Source organism: Penicillium waksmanii, assembly GCF_028829765.1.
Source record: "Penicillium waksmanii strain IBT 27052 chromosome Unknown utg000004l:1.0-5674109.0:1.0-5678898.0, whole genome shotgun sequence".
Taxonomy (NCBI): domain Eukaryota; kingdom Fungi; phylum Ascomycota; class Eurotiomycetes; order Eurotiales; family Aspergillaceae; genus Penicillium; species Penicillium waksmanii.
The window spans coordinates 4,901,010-4,925,552 of NW_026643251.1; the positions used below are offsets into that span (position 1 = coordinate 4,901,010).

Below are 24,543 nucleotides of genomic sequence, written 5' to 3' on the forward strand. Positions count from 1 at the left end.
AAGCTGGACGACAAAATTGTTCATCCGAAATGAGTATGATGTCGCCGAGCATCGGCCTTCTGAAGCTGATGCTGGCACGGGTACCGATGATACTGAAAACCCTCATCCAACATGGTATTCACATGTCCCCCGTCTCTGGTCGGCAAGACTTGCGCACCGAGTTGACAGTCGCAATTATTCGCTCGTTCATGACCTTCAGTAATTCTGTCACCAAGACCCAGCAGAATAGTATGCGCGACCCCGGCATCAAAGGCCCTATCTGGGTCTCCAAAGTCGTCCTGCCCAGCCCCGAAATCGATGTGCGAAATGCAGTTCTGCACGCCATTGACGAGCTAAAGACTGGCGATGAGTCCTTTGATATACCTGGCATAGCTCCCGTGGAGGCTGAATGGACTGGTTATCGCAGTGGAGTGGACAAGAACGCGCCCCAACCGGATATCTCAGAGACGGAGAAGTATCACGAACTACGAAAAGAGGTTTCATCTGATACTACGATATTATATTTCCACGGAGGTGCCTACTTGTGAGATGCCCCTGATGATCCGAAGGGAATTCGCGGCAAAATTGCTAATCTTGATCCCAGCTTGATGGACCCCTGCACCCACCGTGTGTCTGTCTCGCAGCTGTCACGCCGGACTGGATCCCCAGTGCTTTCAGTCAGATATCGGCTCGCACCACAGAACCCATTCCCTGCTGCTCTGGTTGATGCACTGACGGCGTACCTATCACTTATCCACCCACCACCAGGGGCATTGCACGACCCGGTACCCGCCAACAAGATTGTTATCGCTGGCGACTCCGCCGGTGGAAATCTGTCCTTAGTCCTGCTTCAGACTCTACTTACTCTTCAACGATCTTCCCGCTCAATCAATTTCCATGGCAAGGAAATACCTATTGAGTTACCGGCAGGTGTGGCTACTATCTCACCGTGGTGCGATATCACACACTCTATGCCATCTGCTGTCCAAAACGCCAAATTCGATTATCTTGTCCTGCCTACCTTTGAAGGAGATAAAGCAGCTGCGTCTGCACCTTTTGCTCCGGCTCCAGTCCCGCCTGATGCCGTATGGCCAGTCTCTCCACCACGGAGCGATCTGTACGTCAACGCGAAGACCGTACTGCATCCTCTCGTTTCTCCTCTCGCTGCGTCTCCGGATCTCTGGAAAAATGCCCCGCCGGTATTTATCTCGACTGGAGAGGAGTGTCTCGCAGATGATGGCCTGATCACTGCTCGCCGTATGCACGAAGCGGGTGTATCTGTTGTCGCGGAGCAGTTTGAAGGCATGCCCCACTGTCATGGACTCTTAATGATGTCTACACCAGCAGGTAAAAGGTTCTTCGAAGGGCTGTCAGAGTTCTGTCGTGATGCCGGGGCTGGCCGCGTGGAACCCACTGGCAAACTCACTTATCTCCCCTTTAAGCTGCAATCAATCCGAAAAATTCCACTTGAGGATGTCAGCGATGTAGACGATAAAGAGGTCGAAGCAAGGATGCGGCGATCTGCAGAGTGGCGATTAGAGGGAGAGAAGGAGATGCTAAGGCGTGAAAGGGCACGATTATAGATCTAAACTTTAGTAAATATTGATTTCATTACTTACCAGAACTTTGGGAAATATTGCGTTGATAACCTTTCCTTTCTCTCTCTTTCCAGGTTACTACTACTGGTAGTTAGTAAATTTCAACTTCCACCTGATGATTGATATATCTAACTTTGGGGTATCATTTCTAACGCTAAAAATACACTATTTGTACAATCCCCGACTATATTCTTCAACCTCCTCGTCGGTAGGCCATTCCCAACCCGCTTTATGGAAAATAGCGCATCCTTCCTGCAGTTTTGATTGCGACTGTGACTGCTCCAGGTAAGTCCGCGTCGCCACCAGGGTAAGACGCATGTTTTTGTTTCCATTTTGACGCTCTTGAGAGGCTTCGCTGAGCTCAGAAACCGAGCGACTCATCCAGTGCAGGAGATGCAACAGTCCATCATCGTCTCCAGCTATCCCGAGAGCCCCGACGAAACTATGCAACGTCACAAATGATGGGACATGCAAGCCGAGCGGGACTTTGGGTTGGAGTTGGTCTGTTTGTTCCGCCACAAACACGCTATGTTCTGCAAGATCCGGCATGGCTGAATTCGGGAGAACGAGAGACTCAAATTCATCTTTGAGGGTTTTAAGACCAGTTCCGACCATATCGTTGAAAGCGTCTGGGTCAGAGCCAAGGTGTGGATCGCCTTGGGTCGCCTTGTGGATCAAGCTCAAAGACTCTTCCACAAGCCCAGGATGCCTAATTCCTGCATCGACGGCCTTTTTAAAAGCGATACACAATGCCTTGAACCCCTGCGATCCGGGATCCACGTCCCGGTCCTTCATCAAACGCAATACCGCAAGAGTCTCATGCCATCCAATAATGCGGTACAAACAGCGGGTACGGTCTGTATGCTTTTTGTTCACACGCTCGGTGCTCATGGCATCGAGAAGATGAACCCAAGCAGAATGACAGTACGGCTGGCGCAACTTGACTAATTGAACTGCATGCCACAAAGCGCGTGGGTGCCGCCACTGTCCAAGGTCTTCTTGGAAGTCAGAGAGAGCAGCAAGGGGCTCGCGGGTCTGGGTGTTCTCGGTCAAAGCAGGGAAATCGTTGGGCGAGAGAGAATATCGACCACTCATTTTCATGCGAATTGACTTGGAACGAGTGCACAGAAACTTGATAAACGAGACAAACACCGCGTCTGGCAGCGAACCAAGAGTCTTGAGATAAGGGGCCGGACATTGCGACGGGTGACCCCAGATGACGCACAGAGCCGCAATTTGTTTCTCAGAGAGGTCACTGCGTCGTAGATATTCTAAGCCCGTGCGAAATGTGGGAGCAGATCGAAGCAGAAGAGCCAAGAATCTACCCGACGGTCGAAAATCATGAGAAAACATTTCATGAACCAGATCTTCCACAGTCGGCGGCTCTGTATGTACGTAAATGATGTCACGAGCAGACGCAGGTTCAGCATGAACCTCGGGGCCATCACCAGGCAGAGCCTGTCCCATCTCATCAACGCGCCCTTTGATTGCCATTTGGCGGTAAATCAACTTGGCACACATCTCAGCGTAGATGGTGAGTTTAGGAGGAAGGCCTTGGTCTTGGTAGGCCAAAAAGCAAGCCCACGCTTCACGTATGGTCCTAGTTGCACGAATTCGAGCTGCCCAAACGACAGCATAGTTATCGACCTCATCATCGCTAGCACGAGAAAGAGAGCTCGACCGAGGGACCAAGGTCCTTGTTTGGACTGTTGGACTGCGGTCAGTGTCCCAACCAGCCAAAATGGTGGAGGTCTTCTCCCAAACTCGATGGGAGTAGCCTGCCTCGGTCATTTGAGACAAGACATTCATCGCGCGACTTTGCAGCCCCTCGTTTCCACGCTGTGCATCCATGCCCAATTTCTCCTCTTTCCACGGAGGCCACGATGGCGATTTCAGTTCAGCCGATTGGCGCTCAGCAAGCGTCTTTTTGTGAGCTAGTTGAACAGCAACAATAGCTTGGTAGCCCTTTCGAGAGAGAGGAAGCACTGGCTTGTGAGATGCCATGGACTTGAGAAGCTCAAATTGCGCTTGCTGCTGGATTGAGGCCGCGCGAAAAGGATTGACCTTGGTGGGCATTGACAGTAGCCAGAGACAAGTGTTAAACTTCTCTGTACTTCCACGGTTGAGCTTTTGCATAGTCATATTAGAGTTCTTGGTCTTTTGTGTGTGCGATCTCGTCAAAAACCGGGAGAATACGGTGGCAATTGTCGGAAGCGCGCGAGGCCATACCTGGCGCGCATGTCGAACCAAACGATCGATAAGGGTCACACAAGTCCCTAATTTAATGCGGGGGTGGTATTTGCTTGAAGCCGGTTCTTCAATATCTCCTGAAGTTCCGTGCAGAGAGTCGACAGATGGGAGTGGATGGCCGCTCATCAAGTGCAAGGCATACACGAGAAGCAGTCGAAAAGACTGCGCATCAAGGTGATGCTCCTTCAACAAAAACAAAGGAATGAATACAGGAATCTCCATTTGTTTGGGTATACTGTCGCCTTGCAGAGCAAACATCCGGGTGATCGCTTGGCGAGCATTCTGGCTCTTCATAATCCACGCCCAAGAAACCACATCTTCAATGCCATAGCCTCGCGCAGCGAGATACTTATGGATCTCTGGCCTAAACACATGCGCAAGCGCAATGTCCAAGTCATTGCGTACCTCGGATAGAGTAGCGTGTGAGGGAGCGCCAGAGACGAGTGGATCCACCAATCGTATATATTCGGCCAATGTAGCCTGCAGAGAGATCATCTGCCGGGGTCGACCGTGTGTTTCCCTTGTGCCATAGTGGAAGGTGCGGAGACTCGAATGCCCATCCCGCCCGAAAACATGTTTTTGAAGAGTTTTGCTGAGGTACTCGGAAGGCGTGGGGATTTGTTTCGATTTTCGCCTTCTTTCTTCTCTCGGTATCGCTTTTGAGTTCAAATTGTCGAGAGTATTCGTGCGTTGGTAATCTTCTGGTTGGGACTCAAACGTGCTTGTGTTTTGTAATCTCGACGGAGAAGTTGGCGGGGATGGAGGGCCAGTTCGGTCTTTCGAGTGGTTATTATTATTGAGATGAGGGTGAATATTGGTCGCGAGGTGTTCAGAGCAAGAAAGAGGAGCTTCCGTTCCAAACGAATGTTTGCTTGCTCGGTGGGTATTCCGCTGGAAGCAATAAGAAGATCCACGCGCGACAAGATGAAAGCTGCGGTGATAGTCCTATTATTTTGATTAAAACCAAGGTTATGTATTAGCATTACCATTCCTCTACCATCGAATTCAGAGGTGAATATAAAAAATACCTTGCGCCAGCTATGACTGAGCAGATGCGCAGCTCTCAGCGAGGATACCCTCGAGAGGCCGCGGACACGATTGAGAGCGGATGACATCCATGAATGTAATCATGAAGCACGGTTTCCAGCAGTGCTCCCACGGTCTGATCGGCCCCAAAATGCGAAGATGTCGAATGCCCAAGTATGTAGAAAAGGCTAGAAAATGGAGGCCGCAACTCCCGCAGAAACAGAAATGGAAGGCAACGCGGTCACGTGCACATCACCTGCGGTTTTCGGGAAGGCGCGCATGAATTCATTTCTCGTCTCGCTCGATGGATGGACCTTTTGCCTTAACTTCTCTCTCAACTCGGTGACTACTTTCTGTTTCGTCCATTGTGTCTAGGGTCAATTATTCACTTGGAGATCACTTCCCCTTCACTCTCACCCTCACCCCTTCCCCACAGCTGAAGGGATTCGTCACTTCGTGTTGTCACTGTCGCGATCTCATCCTTTGGGAGGGGACCGCGTCAGAGAAAGTCCTGTCAACTTCTACTTCCCCGACGCGACTTCGCAGCTATGAGCGCCGAAGAATCTCGGAATACAACCCCGGTCGCCGCCCCGAATGGTGAACCTCGCCCGGAATCGAATATGACCGCGACCCCGGGGAAAAGGAAGCGATCTGTGCAGGAAGAGAAAGCGGGTTCCGACACCAATACTTCTGCGCCGCATGACAAGACAAACCTCCACGAGAATCTACGAAATCTTGTCGAACTTCTCTCGAAGTGAGTCTATCGGGGACTCGATGGATGTAGCTTTGGAGAGGCTTTCGCTAACCATTGGACAGACACGACGCCGAACTTCAGCTCCTTTCCTGCCCACTACCGGTATCAACCACCAAGCCGCGGACGAAGCGCGCAAAGGTTTCAAACGACCAGGAGACTTCCACCGTACGAACCCGCGTTGATTCGGGACGATATAGCACCTTGCAAGAATTCCTAGCCGATATTGAAAGAGCCTCTGCTGCTGCGATCGAACGCAACCAGAATCAGTCAAACGGTACCAAGGTTGATGGCACGGCCTTGACAGAAGTTGTGAATCGCATTGCGGCTTTTAAGAAACATATGAATAGCCTTGTCGGCCAATCGTTTGTTAACCAACCCAATGTCAAGGCCGAATCCCCAGACGATGAGGAAGATCAAGTCTTAGCCACAGTCGCTCATGTCAGCGCCCGTGAGGACAAGCAGGCGCTGACAATCTTTGGGAATGCTTCGAACCCGGCGAACCCGAAACAACTATTCTCAAGCTTGCAGAAATCCATTAAAGTGCCCCTGCAATCTTCCGATGCGGACACGGAGAGGAGTGTTGAAGTGCAAGAAGAACTTCGCGAAGGCGCCCTCCCGAACGGAATTTCCGCCACAAAAGTCGTCCCTTATAATCTCAGTGCTGCTTCACCACCATCAAAGAGAACGTTTGGTGAGGTCTTCGCTCCGCGCGCTGGCCTCCCCCAATTAGAACGCCCACGGAGACGAAGCAATCGAAGCACCTCCATTACTTGGATGGATCCATTTGATGCCGCGTTCGACTCCAGAGCTTTCTACGATGACCGCAACAGCTCTGCTTTGACGCCACTTCCCGCAGGACAATGGCTACAGTACGGTGGAGTCACGTCTTCGCCAGCTTTTTGGGCTCGCGTCGAAAAGTATCATGCAAGTGCAGATTCTAGCTCAAAGCACAGTGATCCCGCAATGTGGACAGGTGATGATTCATCTCTCCTGCAGGGCGTCTACTCATCCTTTGCCCCGTCTTACGATAGTTCTGGGGCCACCCTCCAAAATGATGTAAAGGACATGATCTGGTGGGAGAAGCGAGGCTCCAAGCGCTTACGTACCCTGCTCTCACTTCCTCAAACAGAGGAAGAGGCCATAAGTGCACAACCAGGAAGCATCGGCGACCTTGATGAAAGCATTCTAGACGAAATGGTCAAGTCATTCAATCCGGAAGACATAAGTTATGATCTTACTGGCGAGAACGAGAAATCTCAAGTGGATCCCGAATCAAGGGAGGTTGAAGAGCTTCTCGTCGAAATTTCAGATCTACTCGATACTCTGAGCTCTTACCAGAAAATTCGTCACCTGACCTTCCCATCTGCTGATGGCGACCTTTCAGAGACCCAAGACACTCCAATTCCCGATTCCGACGATGTTGATGCACCATCTGATGCAGAGAAGATCATTTACGAAACACTGAAGACGAGTCTTCTTGCTATAATCGGCAACCTGCCGCCATACGCCGTTGCAAAATTGGACGGTGATCAGTTGGCAGAATTAAACATTAGTCAGAAGATTTTGATCGAAACCCCGGATTATACTGGTACCATGGAGAAGGATGACTACACCTTACAACAGGAACGCGCTGCCGCCATGGCCATGGCAGCAGCACCACCCAATACCGCGAATCGGAACCCAACGCCCTCCTCCGTGTCACGGCCAGGCAGCTACCAAGGGCCACATTCTGGCATTAACCAGCGTGCAGTTACCGCCAACGCTCAAATTCCACAACGGCCAAACTTCCAAGTACCTCAGCACGGCCGACAACCCTCCGGGGCAGGTACATTCACCCCCGGGTATAATGGGGCACGTCCACCCAGTACGCCATCCCAACGCCCTGGATATACGCCACAACAATATGCACAAGGGGGGGCAGCAATTCAGTCAAGCAAACAATGTGCCACAATTCCAACGTCCCACGCCAAATGGCTACACGCAATCTCCCCAGCCATATACACCGCGGCCAGGGCAGCCAGCTGGCTACAATGTAACACCCCAGGGCCGCACTCCCTATGCGAATGCTGGCCCTGTTCAGCGTCAGCCGTATGCGTCACATGGAACCCCATCCCAAGGGCCGTACCCCAACAGTGCCGCTGCTGCCATTCACGCTCGAAGTGCGGCAGAGCAAGCCGCAAAGGCACAAATCGCGGTACAACAGAGTCGACAAAGTCCCTCCACGCCGCAGCCGGGGGGGTTACGAGGCTCGTCTATCTCAAGAGGGCAGCCTCACTCCCGGGAGCAAGCAGAATGGCACCCCTGTCCAATAAATAGGGGATGGATGAATTTGTGCTTCTTGTGACCCCACGACGATACCTGTACTTGTCCCCTAAACATACTCTGAGTTGATGAAAAGGGTCTTTTTTCTCTCTTCCATGCCATGTCCTTGGTTTTTACTTCAATTTTGCAAGAAGCTTGAACTCATTTCCAGATCTTCGTGGAGGCTTGTTCAACTTCTTGTTTTCTTCTTCTCTTTCTCCGCTGTGTTTTAATGGTGTCTTCTCTTCGAATTTCCGCGGTATCATGTCATTTGCTTTATTTTTCTACCAATGGTGTTTTCTTGGGATCGAAGCGATTGGCGCGTGGGTGGTTTCTACAAGATAAGTCCTGTCTGGGTGGGTGGTAAGAGCTACCGTTGAAAAAGTCAGCTCGCTCTTTGATGTTCGCCATGTTCGGCCTAGAAGAGGATTCTTATTTTTTTCGCTTTCATACAGTTTCAATCAATGTATGCTTATTAGATCAGAATTGTAGGCCAAGGGCCTTTTCGATGATTTAAGTTGATCTTGGGATAGTCGCAATGATCCTGGAGAATTTCTTCATAAAATACACATAATACTAGTAACTATTCAATGTCACAAAAGACTTCAAATAACATCAAACACCTCCTTTCCAATCCGCTTTATCCTGTCCCAATGTTCATAACTCATACCGGGGCCTAGGAATAGAAACTTTCGGCCGGGCTATGACACCCAAAAAAACCAAATGGAGAAAGATCCCGAGAATGAAAACGCCATCTTTCTCTTTACCCAGTGACACAAAAGATTGGGCAGGCGATTTTTTTTCTTTGAAAAACGGCAACCAAGCGCAGCAATATGTCGTCAATTATACATATGCCGAAACTAAACATAGAGAATTCGTTCGGATAAGACAGTAAGGAAAATCATCAGTCATAAATAGCCCTGTATTCCAAGGGTTAAGGCATAAACATGGCGGCGATGGTCATGAATCCGAAGTAGCTATTAACGTGTCAGTACGAGTCGAACTCGACGATACGATTTTGAGTAGGGACAAAACATACAGCATTGTACACCTCCAGCCATCTCTGGAATCCACCAAGGCATCGATCCCTGATGAATAATTTGCTGCAATAGCCGCGGCCGCGCCACCGGTAACCGTCACGACAACGAGACGGCCCGAGAACTCTGCAATCATGCTGAATGCCAGCAGAGGTAGGAGAAGGGCACCCGAGGCAATGAAGATGGCCATATAGACGGGAGCAGCTGCCGCTGATGCCGCCAGTCGTGGACTCAAGGACACCAGGTCGGCATCTTGATCCAGGAAACGGGTCTCGGCAGCTGCGATAGGGTTGCGGTCTTTCATCCAGGTACGATAGTTCTTGATGTCGTCTTCAGAAGCACGCGGGAGTGTCTGCAGGACTTTACTATACGCACTGAGAGCGTTGTCTAATTGTTGGGGTTAGTGAAATGCTCGTAATTAGTGGAAGCATATGTCAAACACATACTGTACTGCTCTGTCTTCTGTGTCAGAGCCGCCATCAATTCCATGCGACGATAGTGGAGTGACGAGTAGGCTTGAGACTGAACATCGAGTCGCCGGGAGGGGGGCATTGGTTTAGTGCCCTCCTTCTCGGCATTCCCAACTCGGTGCATCTCCTCGTACTCATCGAGCGCTTGGAGGTCTTCTTCCATTTGGGAAATTTCATCCTGGAGATATAAGAGAACACGGTGATTCACACTCCCGAAGCGTCGGTAGAGTGGTGGGAACCCCCCCCTTCTCTTCATTGGCAGAGTGTGTGAGGTGCGACGCGACCATTCCATATCCAGATGAAATCTGCGAAGCACTAGAGTCTCTTCTTTTGATTTGAGTGTCCCGATGTATGCTGTCCTCCGGGCTGCTGGGTGGAGAAGGCGGGAGGGGTGATCGATGGACAACGTCTCTCGACGATGTATAATAATTCTCGGGATGCGATATTTGTAATTGCCGCCGACTGGGCTGAGGAGATTTCTCTGCCTCTGAAGTATCATAGTAACCCGTGTTAGACGATTGAGGAGGTGGCTGTTTGCGAGCTAGCTGCCATTGATTCTCTGTTGGAGAAGGCGCCGACGGCGCCGGTGGAGGGAGTGGCCGTGAGTCACTTGGAACCCTAGGCGCTCTTGTGGAGGGAGGAGCGGGTGCCTTGGGAGGTGTGTTCCCCAGCAGCGCATTCGATGCATTGCTAGTTCGCGGCTTTGGGGATTGGATCTTTGTGATGGTTTGCTTCGCGACCGGCGGCGGCGATTCATCCTCAGACGGTTCAGATTCGGATCCGGATTCAGATGACGACTCAGAAGATGAGCCATCATTATTGTCCAGGAATTGAAATACATCTGGGACTTTCTTTGGTGGTTCACCGGGTTTAGTACTTGCAGGTGATTCCGTTGTCGCCTGCGACTTCAGAGCCTTGTTTGGTCCATTGGATCCTTTCTCGCTGGGTTTGGAATTTCCAGCAGGTCCAGCCTGCGTCGGTTGGGTTGTATTGGAGACTGTCGACAATGTCCTTTTCCTCCCATCTTTCGTTGATTTGCGGGTCATACTATAAGAAGCGGTGCGGAGCGGCATGGTGATCGGAAAAGGTCGGAAGTAATACCCGGCGCATCGCTTGAAAAAATAATAAGAATCTTATGAGGCCATGCGCACATTCAAAAGGGTACGATGGGCATGAAGTGTTGAATGGAAGGGTCGCCAGTTGTATAACGTCAGTATGGGGACCCGAGGCATGACAAGGGAGGAGGGGCTAAATTCCGATCAGATCACGGCAAGCATGCGGAATCTAGGGGTCGTCCAGCGAAAAAGAAAAAAGACCAAAAGAGGAGGGACGATAAGGAAATATGACAGAGCAAAAGGGCGATGAGAAGACAACCGTCAAAGCGAACAAGCAAGATGATGTGATGTCTCAATTCTCCCCGCGTCGTCCCGTTGACATTCCTCGGGGCAGGAAGAGGTATGTATAATGGGGCAGATCTAGAGCGAGCGGCCCCAGGTCGAACAATGTACTGACTCTGAAGCAGCCGTACGGCACGTCAGCCCCTAATTAGAAACGAAGTTCGCGTCACCAGCGCAGGGCTCAAACGAGATCCGGGCGTCTCGCGGGGGCCCCAAGGTGGGTTGCAATTCGTCACAGCCGGGGATCCCTGATAATCTGAAGCAGATGAGAAGCGCCGGGGGCTTCAGATCGACGACCAATGACACGGGGTCGTCGCAAGGAGGTTTTAAGTTCTCCCTGTCGATCGAAGGAGGGGGCGGAACAAAAGAGCTGCTGTGACGCTGGTTCAGGTTGTACGATAATGGCGACTGGGAGTACAAAAGTAGGAAGTACACAAACAGACCCGAGATAAAGAAGAGGAATTGACTTGGGGCTAGCGGTAACTAGAAATGGAGGCGTGAATCAATAGTGTGGGCCACTATTGACCAGCAGAGCAAATCAGAGAGAATCCTCTCCGATCCGGACTATAATGCAGGCGTCTGAACGAAGTCACTGGGGAACCATGCGCTGGCGAGTCGCCTGTCGATCATCTCACGCCTTGCGTTGGGGGGCTTCTGGCGGTCTGGCGAGCAGTCGGGCCCCATTTTTCACATTTTCGGGGGGGAAGAGGGCGAAGAGGGCGAGGGGGGGCCAGGATAATGAGACCAGTCGACTCTGGTTCTGTTTCTGTCGTGCAGCAGAGAGTGTTCTTCTGTGCAGGTGGGGTGTGACGTGGTTCCATGAGGAAGAGTAGAAGGGAGATGCAGCAGTGGGTGGATGTATGAGGTAGGCATACACTGACTCTGCGGAGTAGGGTATACAACTACACAGTACTTCGTATCTTCCAAGATCAATCCCATTCTCTTGTTGATAGAATAGAGTATAATAATAGAATGATTTTCTCAATTACAGAGTACAATTACAGAGTACACTAGTATATTCATCTCTTCATCTATTCATAGATCTCTCCTGTTGGGCCCCCAAACCCCCAAACGATCTGCAGATCGCCGAGTCTCCCGCAATTCGACTTCGCGCTGGGCTTTGCGCTTTGCGCTTTCTCCCACTTCCACCCGCCATCGCCATCACTTTTGTCTCTCCATGCTTCGGCCAAGGCCCCGCGGTACCATCCGCTTACTCGATCGGTTCAGTCGCCCTGTGACTCGCCCCCCAGAAATTGTACTTGCAGTTTCTACCGTTCTCTTCCCTGCCAACGCGCAGTGCTCCCACTTCCACCTCTTCCTCGGCCCAACCAGATTCATCTGACCGCGTCCCCCTTCGCAAACAACTCAAGCAGGAGGCGAAAGCTCTCAAGGTACAGAAAAGGCAGCGCAAGGAAACTGAAGAAGCTTCGCGTGAAATATGGGAATTGACAGTCGGCGTGGAGATCCACGCCCAACTGGATACGACCGCAAAGCTGTTTTCTCGTATGTCCACCCACCCACCACATCACTTCGTTGGCCCCCCTCCCCCCCTCCCCGCAAGTTGTGCTCCACGTATCTAACCCTTTCTTTCCTTACACCGCAGGTGCTGCCACGTCCACGAGTGATCTTCCCAATTCCAATGTCGCCTTGTTCGACCTAGCCTTTCCGGGCAGTCAGCCGGTACGTACAGAGACAGAGAGAGAGAGAGAGAGAGAGAGAGATGTACCATTGCAAGATAGGAAGGTCAATTAACTCATACGCCACACAGGAATTTCAAGCTGCCACCCTTCTCCCCGCTCTCCGCGCCGCAATCGCTCTGAACTGCGACATCCAGCCTGTCAGCCGGTTTGACCGAAAACATTATTTCTACCAAGACCAACCATCGGGGTATCAAATTACACAGTATTATGGTGGGGTTCTCATTGGTACATGACGCTACAAAAAGGGAAGACTGCTAACCCTGCCCCTCCTCCAGAGCCATTTGCACGAAACGGTTACGTCGATTTATACGACTACGATGGTATCGCCCGCGAAGATGGTGAGCGCATTCGAGTGGACATCAAACAAGTCCAATTAGAACAAGACACGGCCAAATCCCAAGAATACCCCCCGTCCTCACAGCTTCTCGATTTCAATCGTGTCTCCCACCCTCTGATCGAGGTCATCACGATGCCTCAGATTCATACCCCCGCCACCGCCGCCGCGTGCGTTCGAAAACTCCAGGCGATCCTACAGGCATGTGGTGCCGTGACCACCGGGATGGAGTTGGGTGGTCTTCGTGCCGATGTCAATGTCTCCATCCGCCGGCGGGGAGAAGCACCAGGCAAGAATCATTATGATGGGATCACCGGGCTCGGTCAGCGTACCGAGATCAAAAATCTGAGCAGTTTCAAGGCGATAGAAGACGCCATCATCGCCGAGAAGAACCGCCAGATCGCGGTGCTGGAAAGTGGCGGTGTCGTGGAAGGCGAGACGCGTGGATGGACCATCGGCAGTACCGAGACTCGCCGACTGCGAGGTAAAGAAGGTGCTGTGGACTATCGCTACATGCCAGACCCCGATATTCCACCACTTGTCATTGGCGAGGACCTCATCTCTCGTCTCCAGGATACCCTCCCCACTGCACCCGATCAGCTCGTGGTTCAACTAACCGGGCCCGAGTACGGTCTTTCGATCGAAGATGCCAAGCCACTGATTGAATTGGACGACGGCGCTCGCTTAGAGTATTACCAAGATGTAGTGGATGCTCTCCATTCCATCCGCCCTGGTCAAGACGACACTACTCGCGTTGCTCTTGCGCGTATGGCGGGTAATTGGGTTCTGCATGAACTGGGCGGTCTACTGACCAAAGCAGACCGGGCCTGGGACTCTGAAATTATCCCGGCCCGGTCTCTGGCCGACCTCATCGACCATTTACAGCGGAAGCTGATTACTGGGCCCACTGCAAAGCAAGTCCTGGCGGTAGTTTTCGAGGGAGATCATCGACCAGTTCCACAAATGTTGGAAGAGGACAACCTCCTGCTACGGCCGCTGTCGCGGGAGGAATACCGGACACTGGCAGAGACAGCGATGGCGCAGAACCCCCAGATGGTCGAGCAGATCCGCAGCAAGAATCAGCTGGGGAAGCTCGGCTGGTTCGTGGGGCAGATGATGCGCACAGGCGAGAAGGGCCGCGTCGAGGCGCCCAAGGCCGAGGAGGTTCTCCGCGAACTTATCCTGGGGAAAGCATAAGAGTATAGCGTAGAACCATGTACAACATAGATAATTCCAATGATACCCTGTATTTCTGAGAGTTGTTTGCTCCTCCATTAGACAAAAGTCGCAGCTAAAAAAAGTATTAACAAAGTATGTCAAAATGTCAAGATGAATGCCTCTGCCCCCCACATTTACCGCATCAGACGCGTTTGACATGAAGAAAAGAAAAACCCCCGATTAAAAGATACCATTACGACATATCTTCGGGCACGCGCCTCGTTCGGAGACGGAATAGCAATGGGGTGGGACTAAACGGGGCGGCTCTCCTCAACCTGTACTTAACGGAAGTGATGGAGAACCCGGCGGAGTGCCGTGATCCCTAAGTGCAGGTTTTAGCGACTGCGACAATCAAGAATGAACAAGGGCCCGAGGAGGTCGGAAAGGGGGGAAAGAGAGAAAAGATATAAAGCTGGTCCTCTTCCTTTCTTTCTTTTCACTTTCCCCAGAATATCCCATTCCTTTTAAGCTCTGATCTGATCTGATCTGATCTCTTTGTCAACTCGATTCCCTTTTGCGGCTCGACTTGGTCCACTTTTTTTCTGCCCCTCTGTCTATTCCTAAGATTATCTTATTTTCTTATCGCAGATCCATCTTGAGCTTCTTGGAGCCTCGATCTTTCTTCTTATTCTTCATACCTCTAAACTCGTGACTTTCTGCAATATACTGCAGAACATATACGCACGATGACGCAGCCATCTACAATCGACTCCCGCTTCCTCTCCCACCCCAATCAACTGGGCGTGGTTGCTGTCGGCTTCAATGGCGGACAGGTGAGTGACGATTGCGAGAGCTACATGCCATATGCAAGTCATATGACCTCAGACCAAGAAGCTAATACCTCAATAGATGAAGAAGGGTGTCGAGGCGGCTCCCATGGCCCTCATCGAGTCTGGTCTGCTGACCCAGCTCCGCGAAGATCTCGACTATGACGTCCAACACGACGACACCGTCCACTATTATGAGAAAGACATCCCCTCCGAAGAACAAGACCCCGATTTCCGTGGCATGAAGAAGCCCCGTGCCGTCAGCGCCGTGACTGAACGCCTGAGTGACCAGGTCTACAACTATGCCAAGGACGGCAAGTTCGTCCTCACTCTGGGTGGTGACCACTCCATTGCCATCGGAACGGTGTCTGGAACAGCCAAGGCTATCCGTGAGCGATTGGGTCGTGAAATGGCTGTCATCTGGGTGGATGCGCACGCCGATATCAACACTCCCGAGTTCAGCAATAGCGGTAACATCCACGGTATGCCCATGGCATTCCTGACCCGCTTGGCCCGGGAGGAGCGCCGTGACATCTTCGGCTGGCTCCAGGATGAGCACATTGTTAGCACTCGCAAGTTGGTTTACATTGGTCTGCGGGATGTCGACCGTGGGGAGAAGAAGCTTCTGCGTGACAACGGCATCAAGGCTTTCAGCATGCACGACATTGACCGGTTCGTTTTGCCCCTTCCTCACCCCTAGTTCTAGTAAAGCGGCCTTTCTTTCTAACTTGATTCCTTAGTCACGGCATTGGTCGTGTTGTCGAGATGGCTCTTGCTCACATTGGCAACGACACCCCCATCCACCTGTCATTCGACGTTGACGCCCTGGACCCCCAGTGGGCTCCTAGCACTGGCACCCCCGTTCGCGGTGGTCTGACCCTACGTGAGGGTGATTTTATCTGTGAATGTGTTCACGAGACCGGTAACTTGGTCGCCATGGACCTGGTTGAGGTTAACCCCAGCCTTGAGTCTGTGGGAGCGGCCGAGACCATCCGTGCCGGTTGCTCGTTGGTTCGCAGTGCGCTTGGAGATACCCTTTTGTAATTTTTAGATTCCTCAAAGATGGAAGAATAGAAGCTAGCTGATCAATTAATGCCGTTATGTTACACTTGCTATCCTGCCAACTCCAGCTCATAGTAGTACTAGTAGTAACTAGTAGGCACCATGGTATATATAGATATAGTTAGGGACTGGTGATATTATAAATTCTCCGAGCAAGAGTTTAGACATGTCAAATGCATGTAAAAATCCAAGCTTTGACGATGACAAGTGGGTTCTTGTTCCTGGCGGAGTGGAGTCGAGCCCGCAGTTGTGCAAATCGCGGGACGCGGACTAAATCCCCTGCCACCCCAATTTCTCGCCGATCATCAACAAACCCCCCCTCTGCTGATTTCTGCTTCCCATTTCCATCCTCCCCCTGCAATCAACCGCTTCCTCCACGCCAAGCTACCCCAGCATTCCGCACGCCTCACCAAAGCCAAAGTGCCCGAATCCCCTCTCGAAGGTCTCCCTCGACCCAGCGCCCAGCCGGCGCCCAATGCGCTGTCCACCTTATCGCTCTCACCCACCTCCGCAACCCGTTGAAAGAAGCCACCCAGCCGATTTGTTCGTCTCAAAATAATCGATCGCATTGCGCCATCGGGTGAAAGTCGGTAGCGATCCTGCGACAACCAAGGCGACGCATTACCATTGGGCTGAATACTTCCGCCAGCTGTATATATCTTGACTGAAAGGAAAGGTCTCGAAATCCATTAGGAGAATAACATTGGATTCGTGCGACTACCGAGAGTTACCTTCTTTCACTTCTTCCTTTCAACATAATGGCTCTTCGAATGCGTCGTGAGGTGCGGCCCAGCTACCATTGGCCCGAAATCCAACTCAATATCTGGCTTATCGTCGTGCTCTCTGGCTCTGCGACATGCCTCGGGATATTCTCGTGGTTTATGATCGTTCAATCGCAAATGGATCTCGGTGTGCCATGGTAAGCATTTCGTATTCCCGAGGGATCAAAAGGCCTGTACTAACTATGTATGACCTTCCAGGCTCTTTCCATACATGGTCGTCACCAGCGCACTCGGCGTCGCTTTCATATTTCTTGTCCTCGGCCTTATCACACGTCATTTCTTACTTCCCGGGATTCTCATTCTCGGAAGCTTCATCCTATTCGTCTTATGGTTGGCCGGGCTTATTGAGACGTCGCTGCAGCTTTATGGCGTGGCCGGGAGCGTGAACGACAATTGCCAAAACTACGTGGTTGACAATGTGTCACGGGGAAACAACATCAATACCCTGGCATGGTTGACCCAGAACACAATTTGTTAGTTTATCCTTCCCCTTCAATTCATCCGCGGGATGATCAATCCACTGACCATCTAAACAGGCAATTGCTGGAAAACTGCTTTCGCGTTTGAGCTTGTCAATACCATATTCTACGTTTGGATGGTCGTGATGAGCTGGCAAGTTCACCGAAACTACTACCATTAACTTCTCGCCTGTCTATTTTGCATGACGTTTCTTTTTTTTTTTACGTGATACCATTTTCTTTTGCATCAAAATGTGGCGTTTGAGCTTTCACATTTCATAGCATACTAGCCTAGGGCTACGCTTACGATATAATTCTGCGGTACAAATTTTGACCATATTTAATTCTATCTTCTGAGTCTACAATACAATAGATTATAGTTTCTTAGAAGGGGTGCTATCATCATCCTGAGTACTTCGAGGGTGGCTTCCACTGAGAAATTCAAGGTTTTCCGCTACTAGTCAATTCCACGAATAGATTAGAACTGTTATGGAACCCTCTGCTACTCCATGGTCGCCCAGACGAGGTAATTATTATAAACATTGCTTGACTTTTTCTGAAAGCGAAATTTCGGCGTGTTCCGGCATTTTCGCTGTTCTCCGTATCAAAAATCACGACACCCTTCCCCGTTCGTCTTTAGTAATCCCTGACTGCGGGGTGACTGCGCTTTTCTATTCCAAGGTCTGAATACATATCTACCTCTCCTTCCATGAACTGAGGATATCTCATGCGATAATATAAGGTATCTCAAAGTGTCTCGGGTGGCGGCAAGTCTACTCTCAATATCTAATAGCCAACTTTTGCAGACACATTTTTGACCCCGGAAAATCAAAGAACGACGTCACGAGGACTGTACTCTGCTTCAAGTTCACCTTCACATATCCTCAGGCAAAAAAACTTGAAAATGGTCTCTGATACCGACCTCAAATATCTACGTCGCTGCGTGGAGTTGGCTCGCGAGGCTCTCGAAGCAGGCGATGCTCCATTCGGCTCAGTGCTAGTCGATGTCTCCGGAGAGATAATTCAAGAGGACCGCAACAGAACAGTGACTGACGGAGATGTCACTTTGCACCCTGAGTTCACACTGGCTAAGTGGGCCCAAGCAAACCTGACTCCAGATGAACGCACCACTGCCACAGTGTATACCTCGGGCGAGCATTGTCCGATGTGTGCTGCCGCCCATGCAAATGTGGGGTTAGGCCGAATTGTCTACGCTAGTTCTACTGCTCAGCTTGTGAAATGGAAATTGGATCTGGGCATCGAGGCTGGGCTCGTTGCTGCCTTGCCTATCAACGATGTTGCGCCGGGTATCCCTGTGGAAGGGCCGGCTCCCGGTCTGGATGAGGAGGTTCGTGAGCTGCATCGGATTCAGAAAACTAAAGAAGAAGCGCATAGATGATTCACAATTCATAATTCACTATCTGTCTAGAGTTAGAGAGCATGGTATATAATTCGAAGCAGTGATTGAATGCACTTTTAACCTTACAACGATTACCTAAACGCTAGCAGGTCTCAAGACAAAGCCTTGAAGGCACATACAACTTGAAGGATTTCACTTCAGAACATCATTAGCCCTGAAATTCCAACCTAGTTCGAGGAGCATTACGCTTTTTAGGTCCATTTACTGAGCGCCATCAGGAAATTTCAGTACGCGGCTACAATAGAGAGAGGGTTTCAAGGCAGTATCAAATTCCGGGAGATAGTACACGATGAATCCTTTAGCACCTGTATTCAAATACAAGCTGTAGATTGTAGACAATCTAAGCCTGTTGCAGGCAGAAAATACACAAGTAGAGAAGAAGTATCACGGACAAACGCCGCCGCTATGTCGGGAGCGCATCGCAACTGCACAAATCAGTATGGCAGAGATCAGATACGGCCAGATGGAGGTTAAATGGAACGGGTGAGTACGAAACAAGAGATAGGGAGCAAACAGCGCAGTGGGTTTTGATTACTCATCCGCCATATCGTCGCCTTCGGCATTGTCGTCGAAGTCGTCTTCAAATGCGGCGAGCATCTCGCGCTCAAACTCGTCCTCGTCGTCGTCGGGGTTCTCAGGGAGCCCTTCGTCATTATCGCGACTGGTCCCTACGTTCTCCGCGTCAGGCTCATCCTCATGGGGTCCGGAGGGGCGAACATGTTCTAGACGAGTCTCGCCCATTTCCGAACTTGAGGCTGTCGCGACTTCCCGCAATCCCGTGCTCCTCTCATAGGAACGCTTAATTCTTTGAGAAAGGCGTGAGCCTTTCTGGTCCTTCTCATCGTCATCTTCTTCAGCCGAGTCATCGCCTGTTTCGCTACCAACATCTTCGCCGCGTTTACGCTTCTTCCCGCTGGTGTTGGTTTCGTCGCCCAAGACTTCGTTGTCGCTTTCGCTCTCGTCATCGCTGCCGAGGAAATCTTTCAGTTCGTCGTGGATAGCAGCTTGCTCGTCTTCATCGTATCCAATGTGCGAAGTCTCTGTAAGTCCAGCGGAGTTGAATATTTCCGAATCATTGCCGTTGCCCTCTTCATCGGTCCAAAGTGAAGCCCCGGTGGCTTCATCCGAAGAAGAGATCCACGAGCTCTCCACAAGCTCTCGCGAATTGGGAGAAAGAGGCTCGGCACGATCATCATCGTGGATGTGAAGTAAGTATGGGTCCTCATCTAAGTGCTGCCAGCTAACCAAGCAGTCCAGAAGCCATTGTGTTGAGACAATCTTGACATTCGGGTATCGAGTAGCTTCACGCACCTTCGCAGTACGGTTGCGCCCGGCAACAAGGTGAGTGGTGCGACCATTGATTTTAGATGCGATAGCCACACCGAAGCTCTTAGCCCACAGCGAAATATCGGCATTTTGAGTATCCGTTCCCAATGGAAGGACCCCGGAAAATACCAAAACCACTCCTCCAAGAACTCCTCGTTTGAACATTGGCATGATATCTTTGATGTCAGGGACAAGTTTCAGATCAACATCCTTATCTTTGGATAGTGTTTTCTCTCCTCTAAGAGCTGCCACACGGCCTCCAATAGCATGGGATCTCCTCCTGTCATATTCATCGAAGAACTGTAGGTGAACTTGCTCTAGTCGATCTTGGAGCTGGAAAAGCTCTCTATCATGGTCTTCAAGCAAATGATGGCGATGTTTGTTGGACTCCTGTGATTCTTCCACACTGGGAGTCTCACTACTCTCGGGAGAGGCTTCGTCTTCGGCCTCCAATTCTTTTTGCTTTTGCAGTAGTGGTCGGTCCTCTACTTGGTGCAAAATCGTCTCTTCTTGCTCATTGGTCTGTTCATGCAGTAGTCTTGGGTTGTCGCCACCTCCCATAGTAACCAGCTGCTGCAATGCAGAGACTTCCGTCTCAGATTCTGGCTTCGCAACCGTGCCATTGGGATGATGGTCCTTGTACTCTTTTTCTTTCGCCGCCTTAATTAATTTGTTTGTTGCGCCGATGTCTTGCTTCTTAGGCAAAAAACTGGAATTAATATCACCAATTCCAACGAAAAAATCATAGGGAGAAACCTTGATCAGGTTGGGGCTCCACCGCCAGACATCACCACGATCATCGATAATAACGACCATCTTAGTGTCAACGGGGAATAGGCGTTGAAGGTTTTTGGCGGTCAAGCTGCCACTCTCATCACGGCTGAGAATACGGTCGCCAAAGAGCTTGCGCGTGGGGTCGATAATATCGGCAATATTTTGTGCATATGCACGAGTGCCCATGGTGTAGATGTGAAGTTCATACAGCTCAGCAACCTTTTCCAAAAACTCCTCTAGCCCAGGTCGCAGCTTGATATAGTACCAGCAGCCGCGCATCCCGGGGCCATCGTCAATCAATTGAAATTGTCTGACATCTCTCAAAGCTCCGTAATTAGCGTTGTTTTTATCTTCCTTCCATTCTCCCACGGTTGGGTCAACAGTGGCATGGATGATGGTTTGATCTAAATCAACCACGAGCGAGAGGCGCCGAGATGCCAAAAGACGACGTTTCGCATCTTCCTCAACCCGAGTAGCCTCTTTCTCGCTAACGGTGAGGGTGGTATTGTCGTGAGTCATTTGGATAGGAGCGCGCATTGAGTCCATTACTTCCGTATTATAGGTGGCTCTGCGCAAGAAGGAACTCGTCAGCATTATATAGTTGCCATGCGGAAACTCGGGAAATTACATACTCAGTCATGTCCTTTCCGCATTCCGCGCAGAGTCCTCCGAACTGGACCTCGTGCGCACATGGTTCATCGATTTCGACCACATCAAGTCTAGACGCATATGTTTAGTCCACAAAGCGTAATATAAAGACCGAATAAGACGCAATACTTACGGTCCTTCAATCACATCTCCCTTTGAAATCTTCCACTCCAAAATCTCGCCGTCGACGCTTGATTCGAACCGCGTCGGAAACTTGCGCTTCACCTGCACCTTGTTTCCCAGCCCATCACCTTCCTCGACCGTGGTCTGATAGATATACCAGAAAATGGCCTCATCCCGTTCTACCTTGTCACCCGCCTGTTTCAGTAGTGAGGTGACGGTGATGGGATAGTGCAGACTAGTCGGCAAACGGAGAAGCATGGTTGCTCTCGGTTCGCCCCCGGGCGACGAAGTTCACGTTTCTGCCCAATAGTCTAATCTCTCACGCTTGAGATATTCCTTCGATTGTGGAATCAGACGGATTCCGCGCAGGTTGTGGACGCGGAGTACGTATGAGATTGATCGCGTGCGAGTCGGGCTACCGAGCCATAACCGACACGCGACGCGTGAGGAGGACCCGATCAGCGCTAGTGTTGAGGGGAGAAGAATCGGCCCCAAAAGAGTTCGTCGGGGTCAGTCTTGAATCGAGAGGGTTGTTTGAGGGGAAATGAGGATGAATGGCGCGGAACTGCAAGGGTTGTAGCCTGGGGTTGTCAGATGGCCGGTTTCGCCACACGACAAAGAGCAAAGAGGTGCGCCTTACACGACCAAGCACGTGAAATGTCGGAGACGAGAAACGGGAAATGGGAAACGGGCCAGGCGCTAAAAAACAAAGCGAGTTTGACAGAAAGGATAAGTTTGAGGATACAGGATTGCGGTGTGTGGTCGGAGAGAGCAGAGCTCTCGACGTGCGGGGACAGCGAGCTTCCCGCTTATGTCAACTTCCAAGGCTTGGACAAATTCGCCTCACCCCAGATTTCGGTTCATGGCTGAGAGTGATGTCAACATCCAAGGGGACGCTTTAGGGCCTGCAAACTGGTTTTGGGGAAACCTGTTCACTCTATATCCGAATCTTTATTTGTTGAGATTTTAATTGTCCTATGTCTATCCTCACCTAATTCCGAATGACCCGTTATAGTATGTACTGGCTGGCCCAGATTCAATTGACATCCATGATTGGGCATTATCAGTCGGCTGCACTGCAGCCAGGACCGTGACCCGTAGACCGTTACAGCAATAGAGAGCTTACGAGGCGGGATCTACAATTCGCTGGGCCTATCGGATGGAGACATAAGTTACGTATATTGCTTATTGCAGAAAATCAAATTCAGTACAAAATAAACCCGAAGAAAAATTGGTCGATCAGAGCCAAATGAATAAAAGATGCATATCAAATCCTGCTCGGCGAGACAAACAATTTGCAGTATTCTCAAAGAGCAAGCCCAAGATGGGAGCATGGTGGCAAAGTAAAGCAGAAGCTACTCATCAACGAAATGCTAAGAGCAACTAGGGGATGTCGAGCGGTCTTCATATCAACCGATTGAAGCCACATGCGATGTATTTACATAACATCGCCCTGACTCTTGTGTGTTCTCCTCATCGACAATCACGCGACCCATGGGCCATTGCGGTTATGAGCATCAGATTTACTTAGACTTAGCCAGACCAACGGCGTTGTTGCCGAGGTCGTAGACGCTGTACCACTGGCGCAGGAAAGAGTCACCCAGAATGGCCAGAGGGCCCATGGGCTCGGGGAAATCCATGCCCATAAAGCTGCTAATGCAGGAGCCCTGAACCTCGAGGATGTAGTCGTAAGGACCGATGGTGAAGTTGTGTCCGCTAAGGGTGAAGGTGAGCTGAGGCAGGCTGTCGCGAGCGCTGCATTCGACGGTGTACTGGCCAGTGAAAGACTTCTTGGCACCAATCTCCTTGTTCAGAAGCTCAGCAAGGGTGGAAGGCAGAGCAATAAGCGAGGTACCGGTATCCAGGATGACACCGGTGTTGTCCAACTCGGCAGTGCTGTCACCGAAGGTAATAGCGTCCAAGTCCACCTCCCAGTAAGCCTTGCGGCGGAGGGGAATCTTGACGAGCTCACCAGTGTAGTGATCCTTGTCGACACCGCCGAAGGTAGCCTCGGAGTTATCGCCCTCCTTGTTGGCGTCGCCTAAATAGAAAGCGAAGACGGGCTCGTCCAGGAGGCCTTGGTTCAGCATGTTGTAGACGGGAGGAACCATCTTGTTGACAGAGATGGTGTCATATCCGAGACCCAGAATACCGTCGAAACGGCCAAATGCAAAGGCGAGACCAGGCTCTTCAGTTGCCTCGGCGAAGTCCTGCTTCTCGACACTGAGGTCGCCAATCTTCAGGGTGTCCTGCGATACGAAGCCGCTCAGGCTACCAGAACCATACTTGATGGCAAATTCGGTGCCGTTCTTCTTGTAGGTGCTCGAGGAAGAAGAGTCATACTTGCTATGAAGGAAGCAGGCAATCGAGCTGCACTCCGAGGACGGGACCCACAAGTTGGAGCTACCTGTATCGAGAACGACCTTGAAGGTCTGGGGAGGGGTACCGATTTCAATTTCGGAAAAGTCTTAGATAGAGATGTTAGGTATCGTTGCCTTATCTTTGCAGAGAAAGGGGTTGTTTGGTGATGATGATGATGGTGATGATGCTTACATTGGGCGTTCAGGAAGTTGTCCACCAGGACGTCGTGGCCAGAGGCGGGCTTGAAGGAGGTATCCTTGAAAGTGTCCTCGTGGTGACCAGGACGGTAGCCCATATACTTTTGACCGAGAGCCTGGACATGGTCGTTGATGTTGTGAACGTTCTGGGGTGCGGTTAGACGTCTCCAGGTCCACTCATGTTGGGGTAACGGGTAGGCTCCTTACCAGAGTCTCCTCCAGAGGGAGCTTGTTGAGCTTGAGCTTGTGTACCTCCGCAGAGGCACTGCCCAGCAGCGCGGAGGCTGTCAGGATAGCGAAAGACTTCATGATGGAACTGGATGGAGAGAGTGTGGATGATAACGATGGTGAGGAGGTGAGGAGGAAGATAAGACTGGGCTGGGGGCGGAGCCTACCCTAATTCGATCGGCATAACGTGACGGGAATGACGCACTCCCCCAAAATCAGCTGCTGCCGGAGCGGGTTACACCCGGGCTTGGTTTGGGCACATTCCGCCGCTTTCTCTACAGGAGTAGGTATAAGAAAAGGTCCATGGTAGACCATTCATTGAATTGCTATTAG

The 24,543-nt window shown here is 50.9% G+C and overlaps 11 protein-coding genes across 11 annotated transcripts; 7 read left to right on the plus strand and 4 right to left on the minus strand.

The window, feature by feature from the left end:
• Positions 1-29: 29 nt before the first annotated feature.
• Positions 30-1,562, plus strand: N7481_004647 (alpha/beta hydrolase; the record flags this gene model as incomplete). Its single annotated transcript, XM_057263866.1, has 2 exons — positions 30-523; positions 584-1,562. The coding sequence occupies 2 exons, from the start codon at positions 30-32 to the stop codon at positions 1,560-1,562; spliced, it is 1,473 nt and encodes a 490-aa protein (XP_057125527.1).
• Positions 1,563-1,742: 180 nt separating this feature from the next.
• Positions 1,743-4,942, minus strand: N7481_004648 (uncharacterized protein; the record flags this gene model as incomplete). Its single annotated transcript, XM_057263867.1, has 2 exons — positions 1,743-4,772; positions 4,856-4,942. 2 exons carry the CDS (start codon positions 4,940-4,942, stop codon positions 1,743-1,745), a joined length of 3,117 nt encoding a protein of 1,038 aa, XP_057125528.1.
• A 459-nt stretch (positions 4,943-5,401) lies between these two features.
• N7481_004649 (uncharacterized protein) lies at positions 5,402-7,951 on the plus strand (the record flags this gene model as incomplete). The annotated part of the gene is made up of 3 exons (XM_057263868.1): positions 5,402-5,607; positions 5,670-7,302; positions 7,358-7,951. The coding sequence occupies 3 exons, from the start codon at positions 5,402-5,404 to the stop codon at positions 7,949-7,951; spliced, it is 2,433 nt and encodes an 810-aa protein (XP_057125529.1).
• Positions 7,952-8,842: 891 nt separating this feature from the next.
• On the minus strand, positions 8,843-10,488 carry N7481_004650 (uncharacterized protein; the record flags this gene model as incomplete). Its single annotated transcript, XM_057263869.1, has 4 exons — positions 8,843-8,885; positions 8,948-9,332; positions 9,392-9,593; positions 9,655-10,488. The coding sequence occupies 4 exons, from the start codon at positions 10,486-10,488 to the stop codon at positions 8,843-8,845; spliced, it is 1,464 nt and encodes a 487-aa protein (XP_057125530.1).
• Positions 10,489-10,757: 269 nt separating this feature from the next.
• Positions 10,758-11,064, plus strand: N7481_004651 (uncharacterized protein; the record flags this gene model as incomplete). The annotated part of the gene is made up of 2 exons (XM_057263870.1): positions 10,758-10,870; positions 10,965-11,064. The coding sequence occupies 2 exons, from the start codon at positions 10,758-10,760 to the stop codon at positions 11,062-11,064; spliced, it is 213 nt and encodes a 70-aa protein (XP_057125531.1).
• A 925-nt stretch (positions 11,065-11,989) lies between these two features.
• Positions 11,990-14,043, plus strand: N7481_004652 (glutamyl-tRNA(Gln) amidotransferase subunit PET112; the record flags this gene model as incomplete). Its single annotated transcript, XM_057263871.1, has 5 exons — positions 11,990-12,046; positions 12,078-12,315; positions 12,416-12,492; positions 12,581-12,737; positions 12,788-14,043. The coding sequence occupies 5 exons, from the start codon at positions 11,990-11,992 to the stop codon at positions 14,041-14,043; spliced, it is 1,785 nt and encodes a 594-aa protein (XP_057125532.1).
• A 707-nt stretch (positions 14,044-14,750) lies between these two features.
• Positions 14,751-15,875, plus strand: N7481_004653 (arginase; the record flags this gene model as incomplete). Its single annotated transcript, XM_057263872.1, has 3 exons — positions 14,751-14,837; positions 14,914-15,503; positions 15,572-15,875. The coding sequence occupies 3 exons, from the start codon at positions 14,751-14,753 to the stop codon at positions 15,873-15,875; spliced, it is 981 nt and encodes a 326-aa protein (XP_057125533.1).
• Positions 15,876-16,651: 776 nt separating this feature from the next.
• On the plus strand, positions 16,652-17,315 carry N7481_004654 (uncharacterized protein; the record flags this gene model as incomplete). The annotated part of the gene is made up of 3 exons (XM_057263873.1): positions 16,652-16,812; positions 16,874-17,148; positions 17,212-17,315. The coding sequence occupies 3 exons, from the start codon at positions 16,652-16,654 to the stop codon at positions 17,313-17,315; spliced, it is 540 nt and encodes a 179-aa protein (XP_057125534.1).
• Positions 17,316-18,037: 722 nt separating this feature from the next.
• Positions 18,038-18,532, plus strand: N7481_004655 (nucleoside deaminase; the record flags this gene model as incomplete). Its single annotated transcript, XM_057263874.1, has 1 exon — positions 18,038-18,532. The coding sequence occupies one exon, from the start codon at positions 18,038-18,040 to the stop codon at positions 18,530-18,532; it is 495 nt and encodes a 164-aa protein (XP_057125535.1).
• A 552-nt stretch (positions 18,533-19,084) lies between these two features.
• fcpA (protein-serine/threonine phosphatase) lies at positions 19,085-21,682 on the minus strand (the record flags this gene model as incomplete). Its single annotated transcript, XM_057263875.1, has 3 exons — positions 19,085-21,221; positions 21,286-21,372; positions 21,435-21,682. 3 exons carry the CDS (start codon positions 21,680-21,682, stop codon positions 19,085-19,087), a joined length of 2,472 nt encoding a protein of 823 aa, XP_057125536.1.
• A 1,265-nt stretch (positions 21,683-22,947) lies between these two features.
• On the minus strand, positions 22,948-24,291 carry N7481_004657 (uncharacterized protein; the record flags this gene model as incomplete). The annotated part of the gene is made up of 3 exons (XM_057263876.1): positions 22,948-23,891; positions 23,978-24,128; positions 24,190-24,291. The coding sequence occupies 3 exons, from the start codon at positions 24,289-24,291 to the stop codon at positions 22,948-22,950; spliced, it is 1,197 nt and encodes a 398-aa protein (XP_057125537.1).
• Between the last annotated feature and the right edge of the window lie 252 nt (positions 24,292-24,543).